At 37.7% G+C, this 24,838-nt stretch overlaps 1 protein-coding gene across 3 annotated transcripts in view; it reads left to right on the forward strand.

Moving 5' to 3' along the window:
- The first annotated feature begins 7,458 nt into the window (after nt 1-7,458).
- The window catches only part of KCNJ3 (potassium inwardly rectifying channel subfamily J member 3), a 168,519-nt gene continuing 151,139 nt past the window's right edge, over nt 7,459-24,838 (forward strand). For 2 of the 3 annotated variants that reach the window (XM_024243928.3, XM_054549379.1), the window contains exons 1-2: nt 7,459-8,648; nt 18,909-19,125. In XM_024243928.3, coding sequence (XP_024099696.1) covers nt 7,947-8,648; nt 18,909-19,125 — 919 coding nt within the window. In that variant the 5' untranslated portion in view covers nt 7,459-7,946. The remainder of the gene's footprint in view (nt 8,649-18,908; nt 19,126-24,838) is intronic. The other variant, XM_054549380.2, reaches the window with a different exon arrangement.

The raw sequence follows: 24,838 nt of genomic DNA on the forward strand, positions 1-24,838 counted from the left end.
TATATCCACACGTTGGACTCTTGCAATTTGTGAGACAGCAGGGAACCAGGGTTTACTAATTGCAACTGTTCCTGGTGCCAAAGAATGAGGGATCTCCGGAGTGGGGAAGGAAGATTGATGTTCTGTGTATGACATTTCCCAGGGAAGCTCCTCTGCTAACAGGCATGCCGTTCCCATTGATCAGTTTCTTAATCCTAGCTGTGCTGTCAGAATCCCCAGTGGAGCTTCTGAAAAATACCAACGCCTTGGTCCTCCCCCAGATACATAATTGATTGGGAGTGGAGTCCTGAGGTGATTCCGATGCATGGCTAAAAACTGTAAACACAGCAATTTAATTTCAGAAAATTCCTTTCACCATTCTCCCTTTATATTCACCATTCAATTTACCATTCTAACCTGGGTTACCTGCCATTAAATGTTTGAGTTCTGTTCCCTACCCCTTTGTCACTGAGGGTCTTTCCTGCCTTACTGGCTTCTCCCTTATTCCCTATACCTGTCCTATTGTCCAACTGTTCTGTTTCTCCCTTCTCTCCTTCTCCTTCATGCAGTCTTAATGCAGCCTCCGTACTGGAGGATGCTAGAGGAAGTTACATAGATATATGTACATCTTCTAGCCAATTATATTCAAAACAAAGATGAACATGGATGGCTATGGGTTATACCCTATACCCCTGTCACCTCTCACTCCACAAAATGGAATTCATGTGATTGCACCAAAACTATAGTCTAATGCATATATTCATAATCAGCTGATTAGATTATAGAAACATTTCTGGATATTTGTAACAAAACTTCTGAAGAGACACCGATAAGTTCCATTTCGCTACTCTGTCTGGCAACCATAGAGATATGCCACTGGATCTTCCTTCAGGAAGAGCTTGCCCTTCAACTGGAGGCCATGCAGTTAGCTCACGGCCTCCAGCTACAGCACCTTTCCAAATCTGAAGCAGCATTCAGCTAAAGACAAGGACTGACAAGGGCAGCTCCCAGCCACTGACAACTCGTTGGGCTATTAGGACCAGGCCATCTTTTCCCAATGTGGTACTCTTCTAATGGGCACACTGGGCTCTGGAGCTCCCCACTGAGTTAGCCAAGACTTTATCTGACTTACATCTGATTTACATCGTAGTCTGAGTCCCTCTCTACTCAATTCTTCTTCTTATACCTCTCCATCTTTCCTTTCACAGGTGTCAGCTCTGCATCACAGTTGAAGGCTGTCTCTGCTTCATTTTCTTCTTTCACCTTTTATCTTTCTTAGGCATTGAACACTAAGAAACTTCCCCTCTTAACTTTCTCTCAGCATCTGCTTGCCAGATAAGCTGTGTTGACGTTATTATCTGCCTTAATATTATTAAACATTGTTTAAAAGTTTTATTACTGTTTTCCAATTATTAAAAAATAATTTCAATCTTTTCTGTATATACACACACAGAAAATTAGAGTGAAAATTTTACCACCTCTAAAATCTACTGTTTGTATTTTTCTCCCAGAATTTTAATACACGTTTGAAAGGTTCTGTAACGTGGTTACAAATTATTTCTTATTTTATTCTAATTGTGTAAAAATCTTATCTCTTAAAAATCTTGTCATTAAAAATCCATTCTCAGAGTTCTAAAATTAAGTAGTCTGAGCAGAGATAATTTAATGCTGAACCAAATGTAAGTGATTCCAGTTTGATAGGTTTGGAAAACTCCCATTAGCCAGAGCTATATTTCCTGAAGGGACTTACTTGTTCCTCTGAATGCAAACAAAGCAGTCCTCTTCCTTTAGTTACTTACCACATTGTATTGATTATTATTATTGTCATTATTATTTTGAAAAAAATACATGTTGTCATAATATATTTTGTTGACATAATTTCTTCATTTCTGATCCGCACAAACCTTGGCATAGTGCTAGATACATGGTTTGTGTACATTAAGTGTTTATTGTACTGAATTAGGCAAAATTCTTATACATATTTTGACATCTGCAACTTCATTGGTGTTCTCAGGGGGAGAAATCCTCAGTATAACTTCCATGTACATAGATGAGAATGGGAAATTGTTATTTTTCTTTGAAGTCCTGCCAAAAGAAACTTTAGGTCTGATAAAACAGTTATTTTTTTTAAACAGATGTCGAGCTCTTGAAGACTTTAAGAGTCCTTATTATTTCATAAATCAGCATACTCCAACATACAGCTTTGCAGTAAAGAGAGGGTTTAAGTCAGGAAAACCTTGTTAAATAAATGGTCTACAAGTTAGAATGGCATATTGCCTTTCTCCGAATCCTCAGGCAGAGGCCAGGGTTTGGAGCCAAGATTAAAGGCTGGATGAGTCATCTGCCATGGTATGGCAATGCCTCTGTTCTCACGTCTGCGCAATCAAATCTCAAACTGATTTCTCCTTCTCGTTTTTTTCTTCTCTTTTTGGCAAGAGAGAAAATAACTTCAGCATTCTTTTTTAGGAGGGTAAAAAAAAGGAACACCATTCTATTTCCCAAAATTGCATATAGAATTTCAAAGAGTGACCTCTTCCCAGATATAGCAAAACTTATGGTGGCGATGGGAATGTGTCACCTTTTGAAGTATGAAAGCATTAAGATCCCCAGGCCTGCCCATCTCTTCATTGTACTTTTGGAGAATGGTAGGATTAGGAGTAAAGGAGTATTAAATATAATACCATCTTCCCCAGACAGTAATTAATATTTCTGGCCATGCAGACTGTCACGTGGTATGTCACAGTGGCAATAAGTGAATGACGAGAAGACAGACTCCAGGGATACTGAGATGTTCAAAGCCTTGCTTTTGTCACAGTTGGCCGATTAAGTCATTTTTAGAATTTGGACTTCTCAGGGGCAGAGGTTTTTTCTTTCATATTAGATATACTCTTTTCCCCACACCGTTCAGTTACATAATAGGATAAGTGCATGTACAAAGTCATGCCTTTTTAGTATAAAACACAGAATCATATTCTTCATTTTTGAAGTTATAGTTATTCATGATATTACTAATTTTGGACACAGCAAATAAGACACTGCCAGAAGTACTTTCCAGGCAGAATAAATATGTAGCTTGCTCCTAGCCGAGTTTGTTAAATATAGCTTTGATCCCCCTCACCCTCATGAACTGTATGGTAGTTTTCTCGTAATCTACCACCCTATCTTTAAATGTTAGACTCCAGATGATTTTGTATTCTGCAGTTACATTTTCCAGATCTTTCCTGGCTTTGTGGCCTGGCCTGAAATTGTGTGCTCTCTCTCCTTTGACCCATTCTGCTTGCAGTGTTTCACTTCAGTTCATCAGACAGCACCTGATTAGGAGGCTTTCTATCATCCATTCCCCACACATCCTCCTGGCCTCTGCACCACGGGTCTGGCTGCCCTCCAGAACCTCATCCTGGAAGCAGCTGCCCTCACAGGAAAAGATGAGTTTGGTTCATCTGTGAACATTTTCAAGGAGTTGAACTCAATGTCACAAATAGGTCAAAGCCTCAGTCACATTTAAAGTATGACAAAATGGCATCCTTAAAAATATTTAATTTCCCTGGCAGGACTGTGTCATTAAAAGAATAGAAATCTTGACAATAAGCAGATGTGTTTTGGAATCCCTGCTTCGCTGCCTTTCTATCTATGTAATATAAATGCTAACCTGTACAGTTCTAAGCACATTACCTGGCACATTAAAGTAGGTTCTTAATAAATTTTGGTTCTCTCTAAAACTCTCTCAAGTATTTATCATGCACAAGGCCAGTTTGGATCATGGAATACCGGATGGTACCAAATTATTAAGAAGTCGATGCTCAGGGTGCTCAGAGGGAATCTTGGTAAATTCTAAGCTGAAATACCAGTTAGAATGTGAAAAATGCCACATTGCAAATCTAGGGAAATGAGAATTCAGAGGGATGTATTACTCTTAGTGGGAGTATAAGGAAAAACTTCATGACATCAACAGCAATTGAAATAAAATATGAAGAAATTCTTCCCTTTCCTTACATACTAGTGCCTATTATTTGAACTTTGCAGACGTAGAAAAAAGATATTCTAAGTGATGAGAAAAAAGTGAGCAAATGAAGATAATATAGGACATGTTTGAGAAATACCTAATAAAGTTGGCTAGAGCAAAGTGTCCATTAAAAGGAAGGTAGGAGATAATTTGGAAAACTAGATTACGCTGTATGTTGGAGAATCTTAGATTTCAGCTGCATGAGAAGCTAGGCTTATAAAGGAAGAAGGCCTTTGCCACAAATCAGGAATCCTAGGCTCCTTTCTTACTCTGCCACTACCTGGTAAGGGATGGCAGAGCATCCAGGTTCTACAGTCATATTGTTCTGTGGTCAAATCTGTTTCCACTTATCAACTCTGTGACACTGAACAAGTTATTTTGCCTTTCTATCCCCAATTTCCTCACTTGTAAAATGAGAGGATTAGACTAGACCATGTCTCCTGAAGTATAAACTTATTTGTTTATAAATTTGGTTGCTAGAAAATGGCAAAGGTTTTTCATGAAAAAGTGTTTTTCAAAAAGTGGGAATGTTTTAAGATCTTCCAGATGAAGTAACTGGAGAACTTTTATTTTCTATAACAATACTAAACACATGGTTTAAGGCAAGAGATCTAGTACTACTATCCCGGGCAGTCTGCAGGAGAGGAAAACCAAATAAAGACAAGAAAGTTATTTGAGTTTGGCCTAACTTGAAATGAGAATTTGAAGAAGAGTAGTGACATTTTTTTAAAGAGAGGGGGAATTATGAGAGATATTGCAGCAATAACAATAAAAAAGACTTGGAACCTGATTCAGTATCATTTCTAAAGCTAATGAGCATAGGAAGTATTACTCTTTTTTAACAAAAACTTACATGTTTTTTATATTGCCATATAAATGATCTGATTTAGTCATTACTTTTATTTAATTCCATATTACTCAGAGAGCTTCAATGCATGTAAAGTTTCCAGTGATATAGATTGGCACATGTTATTGATCTAATAAATATTTATTGTGGACCTAGTACGTGATACTTTTCTAGGTATTGGAGACATAGCAGAGAACAAGACAGACAAGGTCCTTGCTCTTGTACAGCTTACATTCTACAACTGATAATGGTGGAAGAGAAAGACAAACAAATGAAGAAAACGGTAGCTTAAAAAAAAAGTGTGATGAGGAACATAGATAAGATTGATGTAATGGGAATACCTGAGATGCTAGGGAAGGCTTCCCTGAGAAGGATGCATTTAGGTTGAGAGTTGAATGAGTAAAGGAGTGAGCAACATGGAGAGGCAGAGCAAGAACTTTCTAGGTAGAGGGAACAGATCTAGTGCAAAGGCCCAGGGCTGGAGCTATGCTTTGGTGTGTATCAGGAATTGAAAGAAGCCAGACTGCCAAGGGCATAATGAGCTTGGGGGAGAGTAGTCAGAGATGAGATGAGAATATAGGTGTTAGTTCACAGCATGCTGCCAACTCCAAAAGCTCATTTGTAATCTCTTCTTGGCTTTGTTGCAACTTTATAGCCCACTATGTAACATCCTTCATAGCAGAAATTAAAAAATCACATTTACTCTCTTTTTTCATACCAACACTAGGAAAATGTTCAAACTCCCAATTTCTCAGGGGAGAAAATTAGGTCTCAAAGTTGTTCAGCTACTTGCTCAAGGTCACACAGCTTGTAAATGGCACAGATGCAACTCAAATCAGGTCTTATGATTCTAGGACCAGAGAAGTTTCCACTTCCCACAGTGTCACTTTCCCTTCTTATGTAATTTTAAGAGAACAAACAGATAGTTACTGACCTTTTATCAGCGAACTGGCAGGAGAAGCATCTGTAACTGAGGATAGATGTTTTAACCAAATAACAGTGAAGGAGTCCCCTGCTTATGGCTGACAACCTGACATGCACTTTCCTGCAGTTGGTTTATAAGTAGAGAGGTAGAGAGGAGTACCTATTGGCAGAGAATACATAGAGTAATTATGTACTAAATTTCCTTTCCATGGGAATCTTATAGCAGCCTTTTGCTTTTATAATGCCATGATTTGATGATTTTCCAACAAAATCAACTTCATGTATCTGGGCTGACTGAAATATGCCTTAAGATACCATGGCATTTTCAAGCAAACGTGAAATGTGGTAAACAAGCTGGTATTTACTCATGGGCACTCTATTAGCTATTTCTGCACTTTGCCCTTCCATTAAGTTAACTGCCAGGCTGAGGCCATTAAAATCCAGCCCTCTTCCTTCAATTATAGGCACACATTAACTCTAGATGTTCTGAGACTTTCTAATAGAGCCATTTCCAGAAAGGATTTCTATTAGTGTTTCTCTCCTTTCTGTTTTCATCCTAAGGCCCCTCCTGCTTCCTGCAACTTTGAGTTCTGAATATGCCTATCTCAGAGCCAGTTGGGATCTCTGTTTATGATGCAACCCCAAATCCAGGCATCCGTTTAAACGAGTGCCCAGTTATAGAGACATATTGTACTTCTCTTCCTTCTGAGAACAGCATTTGCTTTTTACTGGGGGCTTTCTGACTGATGCAGGGGGCGAGGAAGGAGAGTTGGCGGGCGTTTGGGAGCAGATTTAGAGCCGCTTCTCATTGGAGGGGCTCGCTTTTCCTGAGCTGCCAGACACTGCAGGCTCAACTGAGGCTCGGAGGTGCAATTCAGGCTGGTGGAGCAGCGGGGGAAGGCAGGGACAGGCGGGGCTAGCGCGGCTCTGCAGCTGATCACACGCACCACCACACACACCACATTCCTGCTGCCCCGGCTTGCGCCTCGCATCTTCCACCCGGGGCCACCGAGGCGCTGACAAGGAGTGGGGGACCGAAGAAGGAAGAGGCAGAGGAAAAGCTAGAGCGGCGCTACTGTTTAACCTGAAAGTCTGACCGGCAGCCCAAGGCTCGAACCCCGTCCAGCAGCACCGCTGTCGCCTGGAAGGAGGGCACAGCGCCAAGGAACCCACGAGCCCCCGCTCGAGTCATTCTGTGCTCTGTGCGCCAAGGATCTTTCTGGCAGGGACAGCGCGGTGCCCTCAGGGAGGTGCGGAGCTTGGGGGACCTGCATTGGCGCCCATCGTGGTACACCAGGAAAAGTGGGAACGAGGAAAACAGCCGTGAGCGCAGAGTGCGAGGCCAGGCTGCCGCTACCGCCCGCTGCGCCGCCTCCTGCCCTCTCCCGCTGGGTGAGTGCCCAGGCTTCGCGCACTGCCGTGTCTCAGCTGAGCGCGCGGGAGGCCTGCGGGCCCTTGAGGGTCCGCCGAAGGGCCCCGGTGGCGCCCGCGGAAACTCGGCGGTCGGGGGACGCCAGGCGGACAGGTCTCTGGAGTCCGGAACCCGGGAATCTGAGCCCGGAGGGCGTGGGTAGGGGGCGTTGCACCAGTGCCCGGCAGACATGCCTTTGGGCGGGATTTTGGCTAAAAGATAGGAGACAGGTGCGCCGGGGGTGCGGGGACCGGTCCCAGGGGGCGGGAGATTGGGGAGCGGCGGGGAGGGGGGAGGGTCTGGTCCAGGCAGGTAAAGGCAGCTTCTTAGGCAGCCAGCGAGTTGGCAGGTGGGTTGGGACTCGCTTGTCAACTCATTAATTTTAAGCAGTCAGTTTGGGGGTACTGCAGGATAATCAGGAGGGCCGTGGGGAGTCAAGAGGTGACCCGGGATGCCGGTGGTGGGGAAAGAAAAGAGGAGCCTCGGGAAGCTTGGAGGCAAAATTGCGCTTGGGTTCCTGTTCCTTGCATCCCTCCTGCCTTGAGTGCGGGAGAACACTTTTTAAAGACTCACCTTGGAAAGAAAGCCTCCGTCCCAGGGGAGAAGGAGAGGCGTCTGCAGGGGGCAGAGACCGCAGCTACCTGCCGGGTGCGCCCCCCACCCAGGAGCGCTCGCTTCGCCTCCTTTCCTCCCCCGCCCCCACCTCCTTATTGGTGCTAGTTTGCAGCGCCCAGCTCCTGCGCCTTCGCTTCGCGTTTGAATCTGGCTCGCCCCTTCGTATTATGTCTGCACTCCGAAGGAAATTTGGGGACGATTACCAGGTAGTGACCACATCGTCCAGCGGCTCGGGCTTGCAGCCCCAGGGGCCAGGCCAGGACCCTCAGCAGCAGCTTGTGCCCAAGAAGAAGCGGCAGCGGTTCGTGGACAAGAACGGCCGGTGCAATGTACAGCACGGCAACCTGGGCAGCGAGACAAGCCGCTACCTCTCGGACCTCTTCACCACGCTGGTGGACCTCAAGTGGCGCTGGAACCTCTTCATCTTCATTCTCACCTACACCGTGGCCTGGCTCTTCATGGCGTCCATGTGGTGGGTGATCGCCTACACTCGGGGCGACCTGAACAAAGCCCACGTCGGTAACTACACGCCTTGCGTGGCCAATGTCTATAACTTCCCTTCTGCCTTCCTCTTCTTCATCGAGACGGAGGCCACCATCGGCTATGGCTACCGATACATCACAGACAAGTGCCCCGAGGGCATCATCCTCTTCCTCTTCCAGTCCATCCTTGGCTCCATCGTGGACGCCTTCCTCATCGGCTGCATGTTCATCAAGATGTCCCAGCCCAAGAAGCGCGCCGAGACCCTCATGTTCAGCGAGCACGCGGTGATCTCCATGAGGGACGGAAAACTCACGCTTATGTTCCGGGTGGGCAACCTGCGCAACAGCCACATGGTCTCCGCGCAGATCCGCTGCAAGCTGCTCAAAGTAAGTGCTCCCCGCCCCTTCCCCACCGGGAGACCTGCGTCCCCCAAACCCGCGGAGTAACTCGTCTGAGAACCAGCCCGGGCCCCCTCCCCTTGCTCTACCTATAGCCACAGGTAAACTTCCTTTTGGGGGGTTGGGGGTTGGAGGACTGGGCAAAGAATGCGGTTGACAGTTCTGTTCCTTTTCCGCTCACTCTCGTGCTCTTGTTTATATTCGTCATTTCGGATCTGCTTGTATCACTTACTGGACTAGTAACACGTGAGAACTGGTGTTGGCTCCTGGAGCCATGAGGGCAATTAGTGCCCTGTTCGCCTTCCTGTCCCTGTTGCTTCGCTATTCAGAGCGATTTTATTTGTTGTCTACACCATTCAATGCGAGGTACTAGAACTCAACTAAACAGCTGTTATTTTGAAGAAATTGGTGCTGAACTTGCCTCAACTTTCACGATGGGCTTTTCTTATTTTTTTCTTTCCTTTTTTTCTCCCTAATAATATTAGGAGGCGGATTACTTCTCTAGACCCAATGACTTTAACTCTATGGTCATCTTTTTAACAAACACACAGATAACAGAAGCAGATAATAAAGTGGAAGAAACCACACTTGGTTCTCTTAAATTTTTATTTTTACTAAATATTTTCTTGGAGAAGTATTCTTTGAAAGCTTGAGTGCTTTTCCTGTAGAGCCTCTTGTTAATTTTATTCTTAATTGCCTGTTTCTGTGAAGCCTTTGTCAATTACAGATTTCACTTGAAGCTTTCAGCATCCATTAAAGAAGATTGCTTCCTACCATCAACGGTGTAAATGCTAAAACAAATTGCACATGGAGTGGTTATTAAAGCAAGGTCCGTCTAGTCGTTAGAGGGCACCACCACAAACAAGAGAAGTCCTTCTTAATCACTCTTCCAATTAGAGTATGGGAAGGAAGGCTTAAAGCCCAGTTGTTTGTCTCTGTGTGTGATTTACAATTCATTTTTTTCGCTAGAGGGATTTGTCTTAGTAGTTTTCAGATGTTCATAAATTGAAAAAGATGACCTTAAATAAATAGTTCATACAATGAAAAATATTTATCTGAGGTTGCGTAGAGAACTGTAGCCAGATTCTGAATTTAGTATTAATAAAATGAAAGTCTGATCAATATTTGAGATTTTGCCTTTGAAATTTCAATTTCCACTCCACAAGTATATATTGTTTTACACAGCCCCAACTGAATGTTGTAGTTAAAAGGGATCCAATGTGCTTTTAAAAAGTTTTGCTCTTGTGTCATTTTCATTATTCACTTACAAGATCTTACCATAATTATCCTTGACCAAGTTGCTCAGTAAAGTGTTTAAATTAAAGCAGTTCACTTGTCCTGTCACTTCATATCATATGCATATTTACTGTGCTACATACAGTAAATAAGCTACATTTTGTACACCACAGTGGAAAATTATCAACCTGGTTCTGATGTAAATGTTCATTAACTATGAATAAATAATTTGGGTAGATCATATTCATATATAATTAATTTCAATGAACTGCATACAATTTTTTAAAATTTAACTTAGTGCATTGTTATTGACCACTGTTTGAACCAAGCAGTTTGTCAGATCAAGCTGAGCAGTTGTGTTGTAGATATGTTTATTACAATAGTAACTGTTATGTGTCTTTATCTTTGCATAGACCACAATATAGCACCTGTTTCTTTAGGTTAGGCCTACTAGACAGATAGAAATACTTTGTTAGTATAGTGGCAAGGTTTCTGTTCAAGCAATCCATGTTTTTGTATCACTTTGAGACTTACTGAAGAGTAGTTTACAATATTAACTGATGTAATGGAAATTGAAAATTAGACATTAAAGGTTATTTATAGACATTCTTTAGTTTTTTAAACATTTAAGGTTATTTATTACAGATGTCTTTTCCAGACAACATACTTTTGATGTTTATAGATTTTATTACATTTTATTTCAACAAAGCCGGTCATAATTAGAATTAACCTATCTGTTAGTTTTTGTTTATTTTCTTAATACAAAGGTACAATGATTCTGAAGCACCCAGTCTGTACACTGGTGCAGGGTACTGATAATAATTTTTCTGCCTAAGGAAATGTACCACATATACCATAAAAATTGTCCTAGTTAAAAAGATGAAAGATGTATAGTGTTGACAAATTTGGAGCAAGGTGCTATATTAACACAAGGTGATAAAAACATCTAGTTAAAACAATACATATAATATTCTTATAAAGTCTTTTACTTTTGATTTGTTAGGAAGATGTCAGTGCTAGAAGTAAACACAATTTACCTGTGGCATCAATTTATATTTAAAGAAAATTATGGTGAAATTCTCCCCATGGTGAAGGGAGAGAGTTGATCCGTGAGTAGCTCTTCAACTAGCCAGTTAGCGTAGCTTGTTCAAAGTTAATCTTTCCTGTAGCCATGGTAATTTAAATGAATTATTGTAGCTCTTGTTATTCCTTAGACGTCATTAAAAAGGAGTCATGTTTTATTGGGGAAATAATAACATTCAGCAAAATTAGAGGGGAGATTTGCCTTTAACAAGTTGCTCTCATTTTCTCTTAGGAACTGAGATTAAGTGACCTAAAACAGTCAACTGTATTTTTAAATAGAAGCTATACCAAAATCTTGAAGTAATAATATGTCCCTATCAGTTTTATACATTATTCTTATTAAATATTACACACAATTTCCCCCTTTTAACCTCCATTTAACAATTTAAATGCAAAATTTATGAGTCTTTAATGCAGAATGTATAGAATTTTTAAGGCAACAAAATCCAGTATAATATTTAATGCTAGTAACTATAGTGCATGTATTCTTTTCCCATTACCTAATTTAATTTACTAATTTTTCTATTGCTATTTTCTTATTTGGTAAATAAAAGCTTCTTTAGATAAGTATAAAACTTCTATTTAATAATTATAAAGCACTTTTTGATTCTTGGGGAGACAATAAGAACATGGGCATGGCTTTCTAATGCTTTCTGTTATGAAATTTCTCATGTATAATAGTTTTTAAATGCCTAACTTTGATGGAAGTTTTTTGTAAAACTTATTTGCTTAATTTTTATTATTATGCTTTTCACTTATTTGAAAGCACATTTTATCTCATCTCTATTCCTGTCTTCCAGCATTAAAAGCACTAAAATTTCTTTCAGTAGTCAAATATAGATCTTTCAACTTTATGCCTGGAGGGGTCAGTCCTTTTTCTACTCATAAAAAAAGAAAGTAGATTAAATAAAAATCAAAGGCTATAGTTTGAAGTTCTTCATTAAAATCTGTGATTGAATTATAAATACAGCTATAGACAGCTCTTTTAAGATGAATATTCTTTCTTCCTCTTCTCCCTATATTGAATTTTTACTTGAATTTTCCATTTATTTTAATTGTCTTCTTTTCTCTTTTTGCTTTACCCAGAAAATAGGGACTAACTAGTATCATGGCTATGCTAAGTTAATATGTCATCCAATTGAAAGTTTTTATAAAAATGCCTGGATTAGGGAGTTGAGACCAGTAGTTGTAATGCTGAACCCTATAGTTTAGTGCTGGGTTTAAAGGATTTGGAAGTCTTAGTTACTCCTTCCTACCAACCTAATAATAATTGTTGATAGACCTAGGCATACAACTTGTTAGGGCAACAATTAATTACTATTCTTTGATACACTGTTCAAGAAATCACAAATTTATTATCTCAATGCCATCATATATATGGTTGTATTCATCCAGTCGGCACACATTTTTTAAATAAAGTAAACATAAAATAAACTATGGTTGCATTCATATTTTGAAACAAAAAGGTAAGGATTAATTTTCTGGAAGCATAATGTTACTTCTTTTTAGTTCTATTTATTGCCAATAGGCATCCTCTTTCTTTCCTAAGAGGTCAGCTGTGCAATCCTTAACTTTCACTTGTCAAAAGGTAATAGAGTACATTCCTTTCCTCTTCTAACATCACATATGTTATTTTTGTGCTCAACTTCTTTTATCCTCCATATATATATATCCACCTTCGTTTATCCTCCATATATATATATGCTCACCTTCTTTTATCGTCCTTGTGCTCACCTTGTGGTCACCTTCTTTTATCCTCCATATATATGTGTGTGTGTGTGTGTGTGTGTGTATATATACATATCCTCCATATATATATATATATTCCAAATTGGATGTTGTCTTGTTTCTCCATATGACTATTATCAAGTGCAGATGCAATAAAAAAATGGTGGTCTGAAAGACCATTAAGCTCTTTATCCTCCTCATATGTCCTAACATTTTGCTAATCTAACCACAACGATTCCTGAATCACAGGATTCCTGCAGTTTTCTCATGTATTTATAGGTTTGCTTTCATTTTGTATCTTGCACTGAAATGTGATTATGTTTTTGACTCAGTATGATCTTAATTTTAAACTGACGCTTCACCAATTGACTGTGGCCAATTTGAACTTTATTTTTAATCATGAGACAATTATTTACCTCTCTTTCCCAAAATAAAATCCACAGATGAATATCTATATTTGTAAAAGCCCTGTTCTTCTGAACATCATCTAAGCCATTAGTAAAAATATTCAAGAGGTCTAAAGCTGGGTACCTCAGAATGCTCAGGAGCTAGGTCCTATATTGGTTGGTGAGTTCTTCAGGTAGATTCATTTTATCCTTAAAATTAGCACAGTTCCTATTTAGTCTAGTTTTTCTTTCTCTGACACAAGTATACTAATTCTCTAATAAGTGTAGAACTTGGCTTCTAAAAATATATAATTATTATTCTTTTTAAAATAGTGGTAATATATTTTGTTTAGTTTTGTTTTTTATTTTTAATATTATTCCTGAAAAGTAAAGGGTGGACTGTGCTCAGCGAATAAAAAGTGAACAGAAATTAGGGGCATAAAGACCCATAAATAAGCAGCAGTATGTAAGAACAAATGATAAAGCGAAGCAGGAAAAAGCATTTAATAGACTGGAGGGTGTTTGACGAGTAGGAGGAAATGTGCAAGTAGGGTTACGAAGCCTGTCCTCAGTTATTATAAATGCCACAAAGGCCCTCAAGGAGTTATAAAGCTGCTCTTTCATTTGAATGGTATGAAAGCCTCACATAATCTATTATAAGATAAATTACATTGCATTCTGTAAGAAATGTTCTTTTCATAAAATTGAACATATTTTTGTGGGTTAATTGGCTCAGCATTAAAAATCCTTATTTTGGACTTGACATTGGGTCATAGTTTTTCCATCCGAGTATTCATGGAGTTTCAAGCTTAAGGAGTCCAAATAAATGTACAATGTAATTGTAGACAATGCCAATAAAATTCTAGGTGTATATTCCGCTCCACCTGACTACTTAAATTTTGGTCTGGGCACCAAAGCCATTGCCCTAACTGCATTGGGTCACAGGGTACTTTTGTTGCTGATTCTGGTACCTGCGTTTGGCTCATTTCCCAATGTTAGTTTCTAGATATTACCCTGACCTCATTCCATGTAATTTTCTTTATGACCGCAGCATATATTCAGCATGCACACACACTCATAAATGCATATTACACATATAAAGAGGACAAGTGAAATTACAGATAAAATGGTGGGGAGGTGGTAGGCAAGAATGGCTTGCTCTCTCTGTCTTTCCTTTCCTTCCCAGACCACTGGCCCTGTGGGCCCTTTTCCAGCAAGGACTTGGGAAAGGTGGTTACGCATGGATCAAACTGTAGAATATGATAGAGGTAAATCTATAGTGTAGGACAGTAGTGATTTAATGTGTTATTCAGAATTCCTTAAGCCTCACTCCAAGCTAGGAAAGAACATAGTTACACATTAGAGAGACGGGAGAGAGAGAGGGAGCAAAGATATGGATTGCATTGGCAAAATGTGTCCTTGACAAATGAATGTGGACACTTGGCCATATATTCACCAGAAGGAGGGGGACCAAATGTGGATCTGCTTGTGCCAGGGCAGTGCTAAATGTATATCCTAGGATCATGTATGTATATGTATATGTGTGTCTGTCTGTCTTTGAATAAGCACTTAACAGTTGCCCTCTGTAATACGAAGACTGTTTGTCGGCAAAATACGTGACAATGATGATCCCTTCTAGGCACCTGTGACTTTTGATTCTTTTTCCACCTATAGTCAGAATTGTAGTTGATTATCTTGTAGGCCTCTTTTGGGGCTCTAAGGAAGTTCAAAGGCCTTTGACTTGAATTGCTTCTTTGAAATTAGTGTAAATGACTATAAAATGTGACACAACCCTTAAATTCTACACATAGAGCATTTACATATAATGAAAATGTGAATAATTGAAATATTATTATTAAATGATATATGTATTATAAATAACTTCAAAATTATTGCCACAACCAAAATTGTACAGAATTATCGAAAAATACCTAATGTTCACATTATAAATTTTTGGACAGTTAAACAATTAATTTATTTAAACAAATTTTAAGCTCTAGATTTCTTCAATTTTTATAATTCCCAGAATTTTTTGTAATGCAATCAGCAAGATATACTAAAATGGTGGAAAGACCTTTATTTCCTTCCCAAGGTTCTATAAAATTGAAAGTAGAAGTTGTATGGAAGTCATTCTCAACCCAAGGTTTTTTTCAAATTATCTTCTAAATTTTTAAGAATTAATCATTTTTATTCACTGTCTTTCTTTAAACTTCTTTTTTACTTTATTTATTCCACAATTCTTGTGATTCTAAATAATTTTCTTATAAACTAAAAGTCAGACTTAGTAATCAACTTTTTATAAATTTAAATAATTTACTGCATAAATCTTAACTTTTAGCAATCGCTTTGAATTTGAAAATAATTTAAATTATTGTTGATCTAGACTATATCAATTTATACATTTGTATCTAGAAAAGGATGCTGGTTCTATGTTTCCTTGGGAATTAGAAAGTTTATTGAGCTAAAGGAGATAACTGCATCATCAACAAATTGCTCTATCAATGGAAAGTTTCTTATATCATAATGCTTAACATGACACAATGAAGAAAGGTCAAATTGGTGTTTACCTCAAAATATTCTGCTTACTATCAAATATTTCTGAGTGAAATAGGGTAGTTAATTGCTAAATAATATGAAACTGATGAAATATCAGTGGTGCCAATTTATTATATACTCAAATTACAGAAGAAAATTGATTTTATAAAGACGCATGTATAACTCGTCTTTATTTTTTCTTTCACTTTCGTATACATATATTTATCACAGTTCCTTGAACAAACATTCAAACATTCTCTCACTCCTCTTACAGAAGTTGAACTTTAAAACTAACTCATAGGCTTTTTTTTTTTCTCCTGCAAATCCCCAGAATTGCACCAGAATTAGGACAGCCTAGGTTAGAATTATTTAGAAGCCTAAAGTAGAATGTATGTGCTTCTGAAAATGTATTTGGTAAGCATGTGTAGGTTTTGAGAGCATCAAAAGCATGTGACTGAACACTGCTAAGATAACTTGGCTGTAGTCAGAAGCTCAGACTTCAAACAATTGTAGTATTCCAGGCACCTGCCACATTAAAACCACACCCTTCACTTTTGACCTGAGCCAAAGTCTATGGAATTTCAGTGATTAAGAGGCTCCTCAGTCTACTACAAAGTCAAAGAAGAAAAAATATCAGGGAGGTGAACATATTAATAGTTGAAATATTTGGTGGCCTAACATAAAGGAAGAAGGACCTGGACAATAAAATTGTGAATATGTGTAGCATCTTTGTCATTTAAAGAAAGGTTAAATTATATAGTATCCACTGGATACATATGTAAAGAATTCAATACATATGTAAAGAATTTCACTTATCTGAAAAATATATAAGCATTGAAAGCATGTTTCCCAAAGTGTCACATAATAGGAAGACCTGGATAGGATATAAAGTATTTGAGGTGGGAGGGTGGGGATAGGGTAATTTTGAGTACAGGGGTAATTTTGAGTACAGGTGTGATTTTGACTGTATAGAGAAAATATTTAAAATCAGAAGGTGTATTAAGTCTGAATGGAACAGATATATGCATATTTAAGCCAAAATTACTTATGTCTGAATAAACTACTTTGGTAAAAGTAAAGTATTTCTTATTCCAAGTTGTCATCCTCCTGATAGCCTGCCTGTTTCTAGGCCATTTATATCCATGAGTTATTAAATGATTAGGGAATACAAAATTTAATAGCTTACTCTAAAGCCTTTTAGAATGACGCACAGGTATAAATAACAAATGTATGAAAAAGGAAGACAAATTTTAATATTTGTGTACATATATAATACTTGGGAAAATATATCTTCTTTGGGGAAAATTATTTTAGAATAAATGGGAGATTTAGTTTCTAAAAGAATTATTATTGTCAACAATGCCATGTAGTTCAGGAAAAGCAGAACTTAGACTGGTCAGCAAAAAGACCCAAATTAATTATACACATCAGAATACCACCTTGTGTTTATATAGCACCTGTTTCTTAGTAGGTGAGAGAACAATGACACAAGGTTTTTGTTTTTGTTGCTTTGATTTTGTTTTGTGTTCGGCATTTGTTTTGTTATATTAATCAATACTTGTTACATAACCATGTAGTTGGAAAGATGTTGGTCTCATTTATATTTTACTAATTTGAGAATAGATTTAGAAATACAGGTGACTCAAAAAAGCTCTTTTGGGAGCTTCGTCATGCTGTCTTGGAAACGCCTAGTTTTCTCCAGCATTGGTTGCTAGAGCTGCTGTTTTAATTTTTGCACCATCAGATTTTTCAATGGGCTCTTTTATTTGTCAGTAATCATTTTTTTCATAGCCTTCTTTTTTCAGCTACACACAAGTTAGAGAAGAAAAATAGTCTCCCTTTCATTAGGATTTTGTCTACACAAATAATATCCCTGAATATTTCTAACTACAAAGTAGCCTCTCTAGTTGACTAATTCTCCTGTTGAAACTCTTTGCAACAATTGCTGCCATAATGAAGCACCACCAATTTGGAACCCTTCATTCTGTTTTGCCACAAAGGACATGTTGCTAAGCCACATTTCTCAGTGTTTTCAGACTCACTTACTCCACATAAAAAGCCAATGTATATTTTTTGGAACTCTGAGAGTAACAATTTTGTCTTCAAACTATCATTTCATTGGGCAGACCAGTCTTATACATTGTTTTGTTATTACATTTGTTTTACATGGAATCTGTTAAAATATATTGGATTCATCAAAGTCCTATTTGACCAGCAGCATGCTCCACCTTCCCCCCATTTTTTCTGTATTTAATTCCTAACTACCTAGCCCTTATTTTACCCCATAGTTACAGAAATTAAATGTATATGTTTGCTTGTGCATGATTATTATATGTGACAGATATGGAAAATAAAGATAAAAGGAAGATAAGTAATTTTACTCTCATGGTTTGCTAATTTTTAATAGTCATATTAAATTTTCTCATAGAACCCTAGCGTGCAAGCAATTTACTTAATTAAGCTTCAGAGTGATTTATACCGAAACTGAATGCCACTACCTTAGAAACCTTTTATTAAACTATGTTTCTCAGGTATAGCTTTTTGAAATTGCATTTTGATTAAAGAAAATTCAATTTAGTGCAGTTTTTCACTGTGTTTTAAAACTCATGAAATGACAGAGAAGCAAATATTTATAATGCAGTTTATTATTAGGAGTTTGAAAACCATTAGCTAACAACATCTGCCATTTATTTTTATTATGTAAGCTCTTGTGTACATAACATAGCTTAATATGAGAACATCTTCACTCCTCTATTCCATTTTATATGTGTTTGTTACTTTTTGAAAGTCTGAAAAATAAATTGTTGTGTTTTGCTTTTTAGTAATCAATAAATCTCTTTCGAAATGATGGTCAATCTTTGTCAGCTTTAACACACTCCATAAGAACTGCCTACTTATTTATTTGCTTTGTTGGGAAAAAAATATCTGGCATGCAATGAGTTATCCTGCAGTGATTGCTGTCAAGCAGCAGCACATGCACACTCAGTTCCACAGTTTGTGCTAACAACCATTGTTGGACCAGGCATTTCTCCAAAGCTCATGAGTTAGGGAATGGTAATTATAGCAAGTTGTGTATTATAAATAATGCATGTATGTTCCGCATGAGCTATGTGGGATTTCGGCCCATTTGCTAGAACATAGTTGCATAATGATTTGTTTGGATTTTGTTGCAGATGATTGATAGTGCAGAATGTTGGCAATGATGTAAATTACTGTTGGGCTGCCTTGAAATTTTCAGTACAAGTGGTGATTTCTTCTCTTTTTCTGTGTGCTTGTCTAGTCTCGGCAGACACCTGAGGGTGAATTCCTTCCCCTTGACCAACTTGAACTGGATGTAGGTTTTAGTACAGGGGCAGATCAACTTTTTCTTGTGTCCCCCCTCACAATTTGCCACGTGATCGATGCCAAAAGCCCCTTTTATGACCTATCCCAGCGAAGCATGCAAACTGAACAGTTCGAGATTGTCGTCATCCTAGAAGGCATTGTGGAAACAACTGGTGAGTAAAAACAGATATGCCATAAAGTTTCTTTATACCATAATGACATTATATGATATGCACAATACCTGTCATGAATTGGGCGAAATGACTCAGAGTTTACAATAATGAAAGTAATGATTTGCCTTTTATTTCTTTGTAACATTAAGTTGATACTATTTTGAAAATTAAAATGTACTGTTTTGATGGTTACATACATAATATTAACTCAGGAACACTCACTGTAAAAAAAGTGAGATGACTTCTTATAAATTATTATGATGTTCTATTATAATTACAAACTTGACTTTCTTATAATCATGATTTTTCTTTAAAGATTTAAGGCTCAAAAAAGTAGGGTAATTAGTGAGCAGCCTGAAATCAGCATGCATATTCTGGCCTTGGGGATGGTGATTTGGGGTGTTATTGATAGAGCTTTGATATCCATTATGTGCAACCTCAGTGGAAAATTCCCTGTGTGTGTGTCTGTGTGTGCTGTGTGTGCTAAAGCAGCATTTTAATTTCGAAGTGGGTCAGCGGATTTCCCCAGCTGAACCTTGACCAAAATTTCATTTCAAAAAGAGATTTTTATTCTTTTTCTTCTCCTGTATAACTATGTGCTATATGTTTTTCCTTAACATGCAATATAACATTGGTATGCCCCAAATACCATTTGCTATTTTCTGAGGACAGTTAAGTTGACAAAGGAAATAAACAATAGTTATGAGCATATTATTTGGGGCCTAAACATTGCTTGGTTTGGAGGCTACTGGATGTTTGAGATTAATAATGTAGTTTCCATATAATTGTATGTATACGTATATATGTGTGTGTATGTGTGTGTGTGTATTTTGAGTTCTATACTTTCTACAAGTACTGAGAAGACAATAAATATTTTAGCTTTTAATTGTTTTCTACCAGTATCATCTGAATTATATAATGCTAATGATTGATTACATATAAACTATAACAATATAGAAATTAGCACTGGCAATACTACAGATAAATTCAAGCTTTATACCGAGGTGGAAGATCCTCAATTATGTAACAGTCAGTATTGTCCAAGTAATAGAGGGAGGCAAGTCATTGTAATTTTAGCATGTCTGTCACATAACACCTATCTGAAATTTACGCAGGGTATCTACTCTCTTAAAGCTTCTTTTCCTTCTCTTCAAAGTGAGGATGATATAATGACCACCTCAAAGCTGCTTGTAGTATTTTAAACTGAAGCACTATTATTAGTTACTGAAGAACTATTATTATTACGATTTTAAGAGCAGTGAAAAAAGATTTAATGTATTAATCTATATATGAAATTTTATTTCTGCATACTATTTTATTATTTAAAGCTCCCATTCATTTTTTCAACTTATAATTGAAATATCATAATATTTTTAAAAATACCATATATTGGTAAAAAGTATAACCAATTTATAAAGGCTCTTAGTCCAAGAAATCTTTACATTTCCATTTTTACTCATCTCATTTATTAAAGTAGTAATGTATTAGGGCTTAAAAACAGATGTTGCCATTTTTATCGCTTTATTTCTTATGGCATATGGTTCTTTCTTTCATACATCTGCTTATAGTTTACCAATTGCTTATTATTATTCTCATCACTGACATTAATGCATTTTTGCTTCACTTGACAGCCTTAAAAATGTTTTATTAGATCTATCTACTTATCTATCTAGCTACCCATTCATTCATTTCTGTTTTTCCGTAAATACTGAATATATTTGTTGGGAGCGAATGCGTTTTTCTATAAAATCACAGTCTAAAGATGGTGCAGTTCTCCAACATTATTTTGTGTTTCTTAACCTTAATATACTTGAAAAATTAGGCCAGGTATTTTGTAGAATGTCTCTCAATTTGGATATGTCTGCAGTATCCTTATTCATTATTTTGATTTTTGGCTCCTACATGGTATCTTAAGGGAATATTGAAGCAGGTTGTTTGTAAATTTTACCTATTTTTCAGAGGATCATGGTTAGTACATAATATCCTACATGAGATTGTAAAGAGTTTTATAACATAAATTGTTTATTAGAATTATAGATGTTATTTTACCACTTCCTCCCTCCTGCCTTAAAAAAATAATAAGCTGGAAGACAATACTTTCCACAGAAAATGTGAAAACTTGGCTGGAGATTGAATTTCTTATTTAGAGATTGCCTTTTATGGAGAAGAGATTAAAGTCCACTTCTTCTTAACCTCTTAATTAAGCCTGTTTTCTAGATCTAATATAGCAAGACAAATAAGAAAAACATTACTCATAATTTATAGAATTTATTTTGTGGAAAATTTATCTGACATTTTGTTTGTGTGTATGCCCTAACTAATTAAATCCCACACTGTTCAAACTCTATAAAATCTCTGTATATTTCCGACCTCCCTGAGCCTGGTAAAAATAACAAAGACATTTTTATGTCCATTTGATCATTTAAAATTTTACTGAAATTTATTTAGTTTCATCTTTAAGGATGTTTCTTCCTTTATCTTTTCATTCACAATCAACTTTACTTTCTCATAATATGTATTGCCTAGAACAAGACAAATATGATCTTATGGGATTGTTTCAGGGAACAAGAATACCGTTTTTACTTCTTACTATCTTGTGAATAAACTTTTCACTACTTCGTGAATAAAGTTAGCTGATGTAACTTTCTATCATATTTAGCATTAAAAAACAGCTTTTCATCATTCAGTCACTCATGTATTAGATAAGTATGTATCGAATGTGTGTTGTGTGCTTGAAAGTATGTGAGATGGTAGAGATACAGTGGTGACCCGGACAGACAGAATTTCTTTCCTCAGGGGAGTTATACTCTAAGGAGGTGGCCGACTATAACACCCAGATAAATAAGGGAGATATCAGATAACATTGTGTTGCGGGGGGTGGGGGTGGGGAACCAATACTCAGGAGGCCGAAGTGGAAGGATTGCTTGAGCCTGGGCGATGCAGTGAGACCCTGTGTCTAAAAATAAATAAATAAACAACTAAACCAAGGTGACGGGATAGGGGTAAAGGGTTCCTGTAGGCTGTTTTAGGCTAACAGGGAAGGTCTGAAGAGGGGACACTCAGGCTGAGACCTGACTATCCAGAAGGCCCTTCTGGGCCAGTCTGGGGGAAGAGCGTGGCAGACGCTGTGGAACAGCTGGTGCAAGGGCCCTGAGCTGGGAATGAGCTTGATTTATTCTGGGAACTAAAAAAAAGGTGGAGGTGGTTGTAGCAGAGTGAGCCATGTGGAGTGTGGGGTGAGAAGTCAGAGAGGAGGAAGGGCCTATCTGCATTCTAGATGGTTTTATTGCAGCAATAGGAAGTGTTAGGATTTCATTAAAAAGCAGAGCCTGTATTTATACGAAAGAGTAATAATTTAGTAATCTCAAAATGTATATAACAACAAAAAATCCACTTTTTACCCATAGTGGGTTGCATGTAGTTAATTTAAAAATTAGTCATTCTGAATGTCTTGGAAATGCATTCTGAGACACTCCGATGCCTCAAAAATGCACAAAGTTTTAGACAGCTACCAATTTGTATCAATTATCTTCCCTCTTTTACCCTCCTACCCTAGCACCCCTACCCAATTTCTCCATTCACAGCAGTGTGCCGGTGGTAAGAATCTTCTCATTTCATTTAGTTTTTGCTCATTCCTATTGCTGTGGTCTCAGCAGGAGTGGTGGGGGGAGGGAGGCGAGAAATTAGCTTTCTAATGTTCTTGAGAGTTTCAGCTTTCAGCCCAGGACTCAAATGTTACTTTCCCCACTTTTTTGGAAGTACTCCTCATTGATCAGACACAGGTTTGTTGCCCTTCTCGCTTCAAATGAGTTGGATTTTCACTCTCAAGCTTTGCCTCTTCATTAATAAGCTTTACATCTTTGCTCATCTAGCAAATTTCAAAACAGAGGTTACCTCTCACTCTTGCTCTCTTTGCAACTTCTCCCAGGAGAGAGAGCGCTGCTAGAGGCAAACAAAGCATTGCAGATTTGGCTCATTAGAACTCCATGCTTTCAAACTTCAATCTGGTTTCTGCTGCTATTTGGCAGTCTTTTTAATTGTCTTTTCTGCACTCTCAGGCCTGCTCCCCATGGGATCTATTTTAGACCTTTTCTCTCTTTCTACACTCCCAATCCCAGCTGTCCCATCCCTGCCTTGGCATGTCATCTCTCCACCTAGTCTATTAAAAAGAATGTGACACTTCAATTTTTATACGTTTCTCTATCTCTATTCTTTTCTCCTAGTTAGCTTCTCTTTCTCTTTCCTGGTGTCTGTGGAGAAAAGTATCTATTCTTTTTTGAAACTATGTCTTTTATAGCTACAAATGTTTCTTATGCATTGCTTTCCACCACCTGTGACTCAAGCTCCAGTTCTTAGCATCCCTGACATCTAAAATCCCATTGACTCCTTTCTATTTGCTCTGAAATATTTTCAGTTCTTTCCCACTGGAAAAAAATAAAACCCTATTATTTATTTGTCCCTTTATACATTTAAGGTTATTTCTGAAATTCAGACACACCACATTTTCCCCGCTTTCTCTCTCTCTTTTTTCTTTCTCTTTATATTTTTCAATTGTTCCATATATCCTACATCCCTGCCTCTTCCTACTCCTCCTCGCTCCTGTAAATATTTTTTAGTTTTTCCTTTCTAGTCTAGATATTTCCTTTCTTTCAGTGAATTCACAAAGTGCTCACAAGTCCACCATTTATTTTATCTCCAGCTATGAAACTTACCCCCAGCTATGGTCTTTATTTGTTATTTAATTTCTAGGCCAATTTTTTCCACTTGAATGTCAGTATTTTAATTCAAAGTCACCTTGTCCAAATACCAAGTCATCAACTTACCCTCAAATTATATCCTCATTCAGAAAATCTACATCTATTAATGGTAGCTATTTTATCTCAGCCCCCTGTTTTTTCTTTTTATATTTAATTAATTTGTTCATCCAGCAAATGCTTATTGAGCAGGTATTGTAGGCTAAACAATTCTAGACTTTAGGGGACACAGTTTGCAAAACAAAATCCCTGCCCTGTATGGATACTTATGTAATGCGGGATACAGACAATAAGCATAATGAAGTGCATCATATAGAATGTTAGAAAATGATAAGTGCTTTGGGAAAAAAATGCAGCGAGGCAAGAGGGATTGGGAGTGTAGGGAGGTCAGGCAAGGCTGAGTAAACAGGTGATAGTTGAGCTGAAACTCAGTATTTTGAGCAAAGCAAATATTAATAACTCAGAGTAGAACTTTCCAGGTGGAAATATCAGCAATTACAAATGCTCCAAGGAGGCAGGGTACCTGGCTGCTACTCCCTGTTAGTAATAACTCTCAATTCAACTGTTCCCTTTTAAGCCCACATCACGGTACTTCTAAATCACAGTAGTTGTCTCAGAAATGGATTTAGTACCTGGAGGATCTCTGTTTGCATACAGATAGCAAACTACTGCCTGGTAAATTTGTGTACAACACTACTTTCATGATATACTTGTGCTCAAAGCCCCTAATGACTGCTCCATCAAAATACACGCATTTCTTATTGAGAAAATTAGGCTGCCCTTCTTATGGTACTGCTCATACACTCATGCTCACTCTTGCCTCCCACATTTGTAATCATGTCATTTTTCACTGCCTCGGATAGGATTTCTGTCTTTTTTCATATAGCACAAGAGTGGCATATTTGTTGAATCTTCCCTGGGCACTTTAATCCATAGTTTTTCTTTAATACCTCATTAAA

This window comes from Pongo abelii, chromosome 11 (assembly GCF_028885655.2).
Source record: "Pongo abelii isolate AG06213 chromosome 11, NHGRI_mPonAbe1-v2.0_pri, whole genome shotgun sequence".
Classification (NCBI taxonomy): domain Eukaryota; kingdom Metazoa; phylum Chordata; class Mammalia; order Primates; family Hominidae; genus Pongo; species Pongo abelii.